Raw genomic sequence first — 12,513 nt, forward strand, 5'->3', positions numbered from 1 at the left:
TTTGGGCCTTAGTGTTTGCATATCTCCCCAATCTTTGATGTTTTCTATCGTGTTGAATGTTAGGATAGAAACTGTCGAGGCTCACATGATATGTCTTCTGTTCAAAAATCTGGGGCTAATAGAGGATAGTAAATAAACCTAAGCTTGAAGACATTTAAGAGCACTAATTACTGAGTGAAGAAAAAGAGCTTGGAGTGGCTGTGTCACCGTCCACATTCATTGAGCTAGAAAATAGGAAATGATGTTGAGGGTTCTTCCAGCCTCTGTGGCTTTCTTCAAATGATAAGATTCGGTACTGTGATTTAGAGTCAGGCTCTAAACACATTTACAGTCTCTATAATACATGACTATTGTGAGGGACGTCAGCCCCACAGGAGGCAGAACTAACCTCCACCAACCCGCCCAGGAACAACCAGCTTCTTTTCAAAGCCACAGGGAAGCCACTCTGCCCTGAGATGAGTTTGTGATCGAACCCAGGGCCTTGCGCCTGCTAGGCAAGCGCTCTACCGCTGAGCTAAATCCCCAACCCACCTGGTTATTTTTTAAAGAGCTTTTGGTGAGATCTTTTAAAAATTTCCAAGTGATTATTCTATACTTTGAAACAGAGCCTCTAGTCATGCTTGCCATAGAATGCAGCCTCTCTATTTCTGGAATCATCATCAATAAGGAGGATGAGGCGTTCGAAGTGTTCAGCTTGAGCGCTTGCCTTAAATACGAAAGTGGCATTTATCTTTCGAACACAGAATGACTGCTTGCATTTTCCTGAATGCAGTGAGTCTGTTGATGCAGGCGTTTCAATAGTTTAATCAATCCAAAAGCTATATTGAATTGACGCTAAAGATCTCTGAACATCCAATATATCTACACTTGTTAGAATTAATTACATCATTTAACGCTTCCACATGCATTATAGTTTTTAAGTGTTTTACAGTCATTTTTATTTAATTAATAAATGCTAAATGGATAAGAAACTCATGCTGTAAAATTATTATGCATATGCTGCCTTTTCAGTTTTACTATTATTTCTTTTAAATATTTTCCCCAAGTGGAAAGTCCATGACTCATAAACCAGTCACTCTCACAGAAAGTACAACTGAAACAGAGACAGAGAAATCTGGGCTGCTTCCCTCTCTCCAAGACAGACTCGTTTCCTCTCCTGAAAGCCAAAGGGTCTCTGGGAAGCCCACCTGGGAAATTCTGTCTGGCCCTGAAATAGCAGAAATAGCAAAAAGGCCCAGCCAGGAAGGATGCTGCAGACACAACCCAGGACACATGATTCCTTTTGCCGATGATTGGTAAAGAACATTCCAACTTCCCCATTAGAAAACATGCTGTACTTACAATACTCCCACACACTCTCACACACACACACGCACACACACACACACACACACACACACGCGTGCACACACACACACACACACACACACACACACACACACACACACAGAGAGAGAGCATTATACAACTCAGATATAGTTTTTAAATGTTGGTGCTAACACACTTATCAATGATAGGATTAAAAAGTAAAAACCTCAGAATTCTAGAACTCTCAATATTTAGTCGGTGGACCCCTGAGGAGTTAAAAACAGAGTATGGGTGTGGGTGTTGTTTTATTCTACTTACCCTGTTTTGGAATGTGGGGTGAGCATGCTCTGTTCTGTTCCAGCTGCTCTGGGAACCACTGCTTGCTATGGATTGCCTGTATGACCTGGCACTATTGTTGGGAGAGGGATCATGAGTGAAGGTTTCTTATTATCTACAAATGTGTTATTTGAGAACACTTGTCTGAGAATATTTGTTTACTCAGACGTCAGTGCTAACTTATGAGCTGCTGACTTGAGACAGAGATAACCTAATGCTCAATGGGAATGATCTACTGGGATGAGCAGAAGAAATTCAATGGCACTCTCTTAGCTAGACACGGATATTGGGCACCCTCCTGCAGGCTACTCACCAGCCCTGTAACTCCATCCGGGAATATGGATGGAGAGTTGGTTAGAATGGCTGCTATTGGTACATGTTGCATGGTCCTCTTTCTCCTTGTGTACTGGGACCTGGTTTCTTCCCACATCTGCAAATTTGACATTTTCCAGTGGAGGGGAGCCAGTCTGAGGGCATGTGCCACTCCCCAAATGTACTGGCACCAATGCTGGGCTCTCCTTCCAGTGACCTTCTTGTGGCTGGCCCCATTGTGAGCCTAGGAGGTCCTGTTTTCCCTCAGAGAGTTCCTGTGATAGAGCTCTGCTGATTGGCTCTCCATTAGCTGGGCTGTCTACTCCATCTGCTGTTAACTGGTGGGAACTACAGCGGAGGCTGAGAGACAGGACAGACCTGTGCATTTTGGGGCTAGCAATTTGAGGTTGCTCAAGGGGGACAGAAAGAGACTTGTCCAAATAGTAAATGGCACTGGGACACTGTTGAGACACCCGGAGGTGGACACAAGAACTAAATACCAGTGGGACTTTTCTTGATGGTGAATTGTCGGAAGAAAAACTGTCCTCATTATCATCCGCATGGGTGACCCAGTAGTCCTGCCTTGCACACAGCCTTGAGTGAGCCTGAGTAACCTTCAGCCCCTCCACAGAGCCATTGCTGGGGAACTCTGTATAGCTGTAGGGTCTATTGTGTTGACATAGATGGGCACCACTAGCCAGAACTGGGGGGTCTTGGAACCCAGCATCCTTGGTCCCGCACTTGGAACACAGTGGGTCCCTAAAAGTGTCCCATACCAAGTTGCTGGCTGGAGGACCCACACGTCGGGCAGTAATGGTGATAGAAGAGAAGCCACTGCGGGGACCTTTGCCTAGATTGTCCCCTGTAGACAGTGGTTCTATCTCCAGTCCTTGCTCATCTGATGGAGCCAAAATTCCTAATCCATCAGGAGATAAAGCAAATGGCCTGTGCTTGCTCACTCCACCGGGCCTAGCTGAAGCTGGCTTTGGAGGACACAGCTGAGGCTGGGCGATTGCTTGTGACAACACAGCTCCATTTTCCATCGATTTCTTTTCATCAATCAGCCGGGAAATGACGACAGGTGATATCATTCTTGTGTTCTGTGATGCCAGTGTCTCCTAGAAAGTAGATAAAAAGTCTCAATTATTCTAGCAGTTCGTGGGAATACAGGTAGTGAACTCTTACAGGTCACGGGGATGCTGGAGAAGGAGCACTTGTACTTCTCATTAAGGCCTTTAAGGTACTTCTTGATGCCAAACCTGAGCATCCTGGAGGGATGGAGACCTAGGTATGTTTGTGAGGAAGTGATGTTCTGGATGTTAGGAAAAATCTAATGTCCAAGTTCACTTTCCGAGACTAGCCAATCAGTCGGCTTCTCTTTCCAGAATGGGATGTACCAAGATGGATATATACCAGTATACAGAGTAGAGCTGTAGCTCAATGCTTCTCTGTGAGGAGCATTTGTCCACATTTTAAATGATCAAGGAATTCCATGCTTCCTAATTAGCAGTTCTTAAGTCCTTATGCAAATCACCATTGTGTAGAATAAGTCTAACGGATAAAGAACAAAAGGGAGAATCCTTGTGTTTTCCTGTATGTGTTATGAGTGCTGCAGAAGGCTGACCCCAGCCCAGCACTTAGTGTGACCACAGCCCAGTACTTAGTGTGTCAGAGCCCTCTGGAACTTGTGTACAAAATTGCTCAGACTCTGAAATAATGATAAAAACCACAGGCTTGGAAGCCAAAGGGCATCAAGAGCAGATCTCAAACCCCAGCACATCTGAGAATCACCTAGAAAGTTGTGAACACAGGTTCCCCTGGCAGGTCTGAAATTCTGAGTGTAGGGTATTGAGGACTTTGCCCACATGCATACACCAGTGGTCCTGATGGAAGTGACTTAGAGAGCACGAACAGAGTCACGGCTGGTCTGCTGCCATCGTAATAAACAGCACCTATAAGGAGTGCGCCTAGGTACCATGAAAGAAAGATTAGGGTTTGCCTTTTCCAAGATGTAAGAGAACAAGGGGAGGATTTGCATTTCCTTTATGGCAGATTTAACATTCATTAAATAGTTAAATAATATTCTCTTCTATCTGGACACATGACTCTGCATATGACCCGGTGATGACACAAGCTAGAGTCGATTGGGAAAAGGGACTCTCGATTGAGTAAATGCCTCCATAAGACTGGCCTATAGGCACATCTGTAGTACCCACTTTCTTGGTTGATGATTGGGATGGAAGAACCCAGCCCACTGTGGGAGACGCAATCCCTGGGCTGGTTCTCCTGGGTGCAGCTGGAAAACAGGCTGAGCATGTCATAAGGAGCAGGCCAGTAAGCAGCATTCTGTGTAGAGCAGCCTGGCCTTGAACTTGGAGATCTGCCTGCCTCTGCCATCCAAACGCTGGGATTAAATGGATATGCAACCATGCCCGGCCCCCTCAGTTTCTATGCCTTTGTTTACTTTGTAAAAATATGTGAGAAGTCGCAAATTTCAAAAGAATTTGAAGGGTGGTGAATGGGGAGTCCATTTCAAACTTCCTTCAGTGTTTAAAAGCAAAATATTTTCAACTCTTAGACAACACTTCAAGCATCTCTTCCAATTCAAGGTCATTCCAAAGTTTAAGGTCAACCTGGAGGAGTCTCCAGCTGCAAGTGGAGATGTCATCTTAGCACCTCTGATGCTACAGTACAGAACAATAATTACCTGTAGTTTGCAAGACCCAGAAGCCCGTGCCTCCACCTTATACAAATCAGTAGAGAAGCTAGGGGACTGAAGACAGGTTAGAGGAAGTCAGTGCTTTCATAGTGTCTGTTTCTATCAGGCTTCCCGTGTCTCTGTGGCACTCTCCTACTCCACGCTTCTCCCTGTAGCACTCCCATGGCTACGATTTGCATACAAGAAAATGACAGTGCACCTGGAGCCCATTTGACAGTACACAGTCCCTCCCATCCTCGTTAAATTTAGTTCCGATAATAATTGTTCCTGTGTACCCCGCAATGGGTGTAATCATACCCAGTGGGAATTCCTTTGACAATTGATCTTTGAAGGAAAAAAAATAAAAAACCCAACTTGGAACCTGCAGTGTTGCTCTTACTCCGTAGGGCAGTGTTTCCTCAAATTTGGACCAGTGACAACCTATGCTTAAAAATCTCATAGAGTGGGAGTAGATAGCTGAACACCTTAATCTCCAGGCTTAAGTTGAGTCAGGACCTGTTGGGATGAGGTCTAGAGTCTGTATTTGTAACCAGCCCCTTGTCCTTGACATAGACATAGAGGAAAGAGGGTGAACTGATTTAGGACATGAAATACATCCTGAGTCATGGTTCTTTAGAGGCCCCAGACCTCAGAGAAGCTTTGATTTGCATGGCTATAATCCAAGAAAAAGATTGAAATTGAGTCTGTTAAAAGGCACCCCCTTCCTGGTACTGGTATTGCCAATGTTAAAGAGTTCCCAATCTTGGGCTCAGGATCCTGTAAGAGTCTGGTTCTTGGAATCAGCATGACTGTATAGCTAGGAGTAAAGAGCTGTCAGTTCTGCTTAGAGCTCATACAGAAAAGACCCTGATACTGGCAGTGACTGTCTGGTTCCTCCAGGCAGAGCTCAGAAACATATTTGCTGAGGGCTTCCTTGGGGGCACAGGCCTTGGGCATCATCCCAATAGATCCTAGAGGCCCCGGGGAGCCTGGATAAAGAGTCAGCTGCCATTTCACTACCTGAGGCCTGGAAAGTGTGACTGTGATTCTTGATTCCATCAAAAGGAAGAAGAGAGGGTGACAATGAGATGTGTGAATATGAACTTCTTTCTCAAGCTCTTGTTATTCAGGGTGACACTGTTCCTGGCTGAATCCATGATGGTCAGAACCATGCCCAGGAAAAAACGGATTCTCTTCACCAGCAAGGTATGAAGAACAAAGAGAGGTACCGGTGTGATGGTGTCTCTCGAAGTGAGCCTTGTTTTAGTTTCCTTTCTGCTGCCGTGATAAAATACCCTGACAAAAGTAACAGAAAGGAAAGAAAGAAGGAAGGAAGGAAGGAAGGGATAGAGGAGGGAGGGAAGGATAGGAAGGAGAGGGGAAGGATGGGAAGGAGAGGGGAAGGAGGGAAGGAAGGAAGGAAGTGTAGGTGGGTGTATTTAGCTCACAGTTCAAGGTATAGTTCATCATGGAAGGAAAGAGCAGCAGCAGCAGCAGCAGCTAAAAGAAGCTCATCACACTGTGAACACACACACACACACACACACACACACACACACACACACACACACACACACACACACACAAAGACCCCAGGTCTTACCAGTGAAATGGTGCTACGTGTAAGATAAGTCCCACATCAGTTAACTTCAGAGAAACCCACCCTCCCAGATTTTCCCTAAGTCCCATCTCCCAGGTGATTCTGGATTTTGTCGAGTCAACAATAAACACTAATAATTATAATCATTTGTATAAATTACACTTCCCGTAAATCAGCAGAGATTTGTAGATGATCAATGTGATCAAAGCAGCAGAAGCGTCTCAGTGAACTTGCCTATCACTGCTTTTGGTGTTGTCTATAACTACAGCTATAGGCAAGCCATCTGCTTAGCGAGTCAGATGACAAATATTTATTGGACATTTATCTACATGCCAGGTGCATATTGAGTATTATAAACCCTTGTCTGCTGGAATTCACTGCCTGGGGACAATATCCAAATGATCAGAACAATCGTTAGATTGAGGGTTGACAAAAGATCCCCAAAATAACTTAGAGAAATTAAAAAGGAAACAAAGGACTTTTCACCCTTTAACATATATTCCAATACTCCTGGAAGGCAAGTTTTATTTATCAAATCTAGTTTTTCTCACTGAGACAAATAGATAATCAAATATAATATACAACCCAGGGCTGGGGAGATGGCTTGGTTGGTGAAGTGCTTCTGCACAAGCATAGGAACTTGAATTTAGATCCGCAGTACCCACATAAAAAGCAGGACATGACAGCATGTGCCTATAAGGCAGGATCAAGATGGCCTTATCTCCAAAAATGAGTTTGAAACCAATCAACAAAGACACTGAGTCAACCTCTGGCCTCTATATACACAGGTGAATACAGAGACACAGACACAGACACAGACACAGACAGACACAGACACACAGACACAGACACACACACACAGACACACACAGACACACACACACACACCACACCACACCACACCAAGAGGAGACAAATTATAAAAGCACAGTTTGTCTCAAATCAAACTACTTTAGGGTGACACCCACCTCTGCCTTTTAACTAAAGGTTATCTAAAGGTGGCTTTGAACAGAGATTTCTTTCATTCTTTCATGTAAAATAAAGTTAAAAGATGTAAGACCTGATTTGAAAGGATTTAGAAAACCATCAGTTTTGAAAGTGATCCATGCTCAAGATGAGTGAGAGCTGGGCTGGGTTTGAGTCTGGCTTTGGCATCCCCTGACCACTGTCCTCCAAGAAAACACTTTTCAATCCCTTGTACATAGATGCTGCTGTTGGTTTCTGTTAAGTGTTTTAAGATATGGACTTATTTTAAGCGTTTCCAGCATGCTTCTGTAGAGCTGGTAACTGTTTTCAGAGTTTCATGCTTCTTACAGACAGCATTTGCTTTGCACTTACGCCGTAAGGCATATGACTAAGAAGGGCATCATTTCCTAAGTTGAAACAAGAGGCAGGTAAGTGTCAGATCCTCAAAGCAATCCCACCCTGAGCCACTGAGGTGAAAATGGCTTTCTTCCTGCAGCAATTTATATCTGCAAAGGAAGAAGCACGCAGCATGATCTGTCTCTGAAATATGTATTTTCCCCTCCTGGGTAAGACAATTCTTTCCTTTGCCAGTATAACTCTACAACCTATGACTGTACTTTCCAGATTGGAATCTGTCTCCTCACAGACACCCTCTGCCCACTGCATACCTGCTCACTTCCACAGAGCAGACCTAGAAGCATCATTGCTGAGTAATCTATCAACCTCATGCTGCCGTGCCCTGGATACAGGAGCAATTCAGACCTGCATTTACTTCTGCAGAGAAGCAACGGGGACCCGGGGCTTCAACACATGGGGAATGCAGGGACACAGGGTTTCAACACATAGGAAATGTGAGCCTTGCTTGCTCCTTATCTCAAAGCCATCGTCTTTCTGCACAGTCACTGATGACCTGAGAGGGCTCAGGCGTGCAACCCAGCAGTGAAAACCTGGCTAGAATCGACCTTTCCCCTGTGTTTTTATTGTGGTTAACAGATAAGAGTTGCCATCTCACCCACTCTGAGTGTACATTTCCTGTGTCAAGTGTGTTCTCTGATGCCATGCAGCCCTCAGCATCCATTTCCAGAACTCATCTCATAAAACTAAAATTCTGCTCCCATTAAATAAAAAGTCCCCACTCCCTCCTCCTCACAGCCACTGGAAACCAGCAAGAATCAATGCTTTTAAATAGGGGGAAGGCGGTTAGTAAATCGCACTGTGTGCAATTGCCTCTTATAATCTGCAGAGTTTAAAAATAAAAATTATAAATCTCTTAAATGACGCAGGATTTGCTCACATTGGAACAGTCCATGAAAGAAGAAAGCCGTGAAAGCTGATGTGCATTGTTAATGCATATTTTTTAAACACAGGGGAAATAAAGAAAGGATAATCAATAAAGGAAAAAAATCAATGTTTTTATGTATTCCTGTATTTTCCCAAGTTTCTTTCTTTTGTATGCCCATTTGTTTGTGTACAGATGTGCCAACACACACACACACACACACACACACACACACACACACACACACACGACAGGTTGACAGCAGGTGTCCTTCTCTGTTGCTCTCTGAGTTGAGACTACTTCTGAACTGAACATGGAACTCAGCAGTCTAGGCAAAGTAGCTAGACAATAAATTTCTTTTGCTCCATTCCCCTGATGCTGGGCTTACAGCTGTACACCACTGTGCTTGGCTTTTGTGCGGATGCTAGGGATCTAAAACTCAAGTCCCTGTGTTTACGAAGTCTATACTTCACTGGTTGAGTCAGCTCCCAGCCTCCGGTTTCCTAAATTTCAATATGATATTCTCATTAATTTTAGTATCGGGAAAACTTAAATATATATATTTAGAAGAAGTGAGCATGTCCCATGTTTTACTCTTAAACAATCACTTGGCAGAAGAGGCACAGCCCTGATGTATTTTGGGAGGGAAGTGATGAGAGAGGCTGAATATTAGGGCACTAATCCAGGTGAGGAATCTGGTGGAATGCTTCAACTCTTGACAGTGACCTCATAACACATACAGAACAAGTTTTCAAAGCTCCCGGTTAGGAGGAAAGGCTAAAAGTCACACTATGGATTAGATTAAATGGATCCAGGCAATTCCAGAACAGATGTTAAGAAGGTATGATTTGCAAGAGTTGACTCAGCCACAGAAAGTGACTGTGCTCAGGTTCTCTCTCTCTCTCTCTCCCTCCCTCCCCCCACCCCGTGTATGTGTGTTCTCTTGTTCTCACCCTCACTCTGTATGTGTGTGTGTGTGTGTTGGGGGGGATTTGACTGCATGATCCCAAAGTTCAGTATCATTCTTAATGACCAAACTATTTAGTATTAACATCGATAGGACAATGCTGGAAATTTCTAGCTCCATGTGAAGAACAGAAGGGAACTATGGTCCACTCGAACATTTTCCTCCTTTCTACAATGCTGGTAATGGAACCCAGGGCCACATGTGTGCTGTGCAAATACTCTAAGATTATGCTGTATCTCTTGCCCTAAAAATCTTTCTTTTGAACGTAATAATTGCCCTAAAAATCTTTCTTTTGAACGTAATAAATTAATTTCAGCAGCACTCCCATCATTCCAGAACTCTACTCTTCCTTCCTCAGCCTCTCCTCCAGCCTCCATTCCCAGTGACCATAGTTCCTCCTGCTTATGCCACACTCCCTTCCTACTCTGCTCCCAGGAAACAAATCAAGTACACCAATGCATGTTAAACTCTTGTCACAGTATGCCCCTCTAGAACAGTCTTTGAATGCCAATGACTACATCTCACATCTCAGGGTCCAGAATAGCACCTTCACTGGTTAGTTTTTTGGCAAAGTGACACAAGCTAGACTCCTCTGAGAAGTGGGAATCTTAATTGAGAAAATGCCATCACATTGGCTTATGGATATATCTTTCTTGATTGATGTGGGAGGGCCCAGCCCACTATGGGCAGTGCCAATCCTTATGCAGGTAGGCCTGGACTGTATAAGAAAGTTAACTGAATAAACCAGAGAGCAAGCCAGTAAGTAACATTCATCCATGGATTCTGATTCAGTTCTTGCCTATAAGTTCCCACATTGAGCTCCTGTCCTGGCTTCTCTTGATGGTGAATTTAACCTTTAAGTCAAACCAACCCTTTCCTTCCCAAGATGATTGTGTCAAAGCAATAGAAGCCCAACTGGAATAGCAACCTTTACCTTGGGAGACTGGTATTAGGAACCCCTCCTTGGATGAGCTGTAGATCTTTACTAAATGGAGAGTTAAATCAAAGCTATACATTTTTGAGAGAGAGAGAAAAAAGACATGTTTATCATTTAAACCTATTATAAGATGTTAATAAGACATAGTAGGTAAGCTCTTCTGAGTCAGTCCTCCAGAATAGAGAAGGAAACAAGAGCTCTGGGGCCTGGCAGCTTAAGTGCTTTAATGTTTGCATGTGTGTGATGCATGGCTCTGCATCAAAGCTTCATTTGGGCGTTTACACAGAGTTAAATATCAGGACTCCCTGATTATTCTGGGCCAACAGAATAATCGAAATGAGTCAGTTAGACAGAACCTAGGGGGTATAATCTAGCAATGCTAACCACCCTGTGCAGAGTTCTTTAACCTCTAGTCTGAATCGTTTCATTATACAAATTTGACTTCTAATTTTTTGCGTCTATTTCACACTACTGACACGTTTTTCCCATTTAAAACAACCTGTTATATTTCAAAGCATTTCCTTCTGACCGTCACAATGATACATGGCATGATATTCTGATTCCCCTCTCTTTAAAATTGAGGTAGACCATCATACTTTCCTCTGAAACTTACAAATTGTCGGTGATTATCGAAGAGTTACTTTAAAATGCACATATAGACTCTATACTGTCCTATAAAATCCTTAATCACTTGTGGCTGAATTTTTCTGGTTCATTAATTCATCATTTCACTAAAGAAAACAAACCACAACAATTGGGTTTTACAGTCTAGCACCTTCGGCTGACTAGAAGGCACAAATGTGTGTTACCTTGGAGAAGTCCAGCTTCCTCTCTGTAACACCAGACTGGAGGTTTTTAAGGGCGATTTGATCATTTGTACTATAGCGCATGTGCAGAGATCCTAGACAAAAGGAGATGACACGGCTACTTTTAGTATACTGAAGGAGAAAGAAGAATGAATGCTAACCTCAATTTAATATAAAATTTAATGCTCCCCCATCCATGTGAGATACCAGCCAACAGCAATTCTGGTATATTCCAAGCCATGACAAAACCTGTGTCCCTCTTTCTTTGTTCCAGTCACTCCTGCTCTTGGATCTCATTAATTTTTGAGTCTGTTACTCAATACAGTAGAATCCTTTCCCCATACAGCTGTTTCTATCTTTTACATTCTAGAAGTGGTTGACCAGATATGGCCTTAATCATGTTTCCATTGTCCCAGGTTTAGGCTCAGAGAGAAAGAAAGCCATATTCTACTTCTCTCAGCACCTCTGTAATCACAGCATGAATACAAGCCTGACTTTCAACCAGTTCTCAATGCCACCACAACTACAGGAACAGTAGGCACTGAGGCACTGGCTGTTTTTGAGAGCGTGAAGGTACTTTGGGTGTAAGAACGGAAAGACATCTAAGGCTGTGGTCAGGCCCAAATGTAGATGAGGATAGACACACGGACAGGAGAAGCTTCTCTTGTCTTAAGCTTCCTGATGAATCGATGCTTAACACAGCATCTGACTCCTACAATCCAAGTAAAGGTGCTTTTGGGGAAAGCATCTTTCAATGAAAGCAAGGAGCATTTTAAAGTTGATCTGGGTCCTGAGGTGGGACTGAGACAAACTTAGCTGCAGACCCATAGAGACAGCAACCCCAAAATCTCTTACAGTAATATTGCCAGGATTCCTACAGAAATGTGAATCAAATATGGTTGGACCTGGTTAGAGGAGTCTGCAAACATAGCCAGAGTCCTAGACTCTTCAAACCAGGGGCAAAACTTTGTCTCCCTATGACTACACTCTACAGAATGCAATTTTTAAAAACACTACCACAGAGTGTTTTTAACCTCTGGTCCTAGAGGTTAGAAATGTCAAAAACAGACTCCCTGAATTTAACATCCTATGTCAGAATTATAGAATATGATGCAATCAGGGTGGAGGTGGGGACTTGATCTCCAACTCTAGTACCATGAAAAGATTTCCTCTTTCTTTGTTTGGATAAAGATAAAAAAGTATTTGGGGGGGTGGGGTGGGAGTGGGGTAGATCACATACTATAGTACTATTAAGTCTAGCAGATTTGTGAAGGGGTCAGGATTTAACCTTGGGCCTTTTTTTT

The 12,513-nt window shown here is 43.4% G+C and overlaps 1 protein-coding gene across 29 annotated transcripts in view; it reads right to left on the reverse strand.

The window, feature by feature from the left end:
- The window catches only part of C1h10orf90 (similar to human chromosome 10 open reading frame 90), a 232,411-nt gene that overhangs the window by 73,869 nt on the left and 146,029 nt on the right, over nt 1–12,513 (reverse strand). For 23 of the 29 annotated variants that reach the window (XM_087655359.1, XM_087550655.1, XM_087655109.1 and 20 more), the window contains 2 exon segments: nt 11,213–11,304; nt 1,958–3,074 (listed from right to left, as the gene is read on the reverse strand). In XM_087655359.1, coding sequence (XP_087511485.1) covers nt 1,958–3,074; nt 11,213–11,293 — 1,198 coding nt within the window. In that variant the 5' untranslated portion in view covers nt 11,294–11,304. 29 annotated transcript variants of the gene reach the window in all.

The sequence above is a fragment of the Rattus norvegicus genome, chromosome 1 (assembly GCF_021556685.1).
Source record: "Rattus norvegicus strain SHRSP/BbbUtx chromosome 1, alternate assembly SHRSP_T2T, whole genome shotgun sequence".
NCBI classification, from domain to species: domain Eukaryota; kingdom Metazoa; phylum Chordata; class Mammalia; order Rodentia; family Muridae; genus Rattus; species Rattus norvegicus.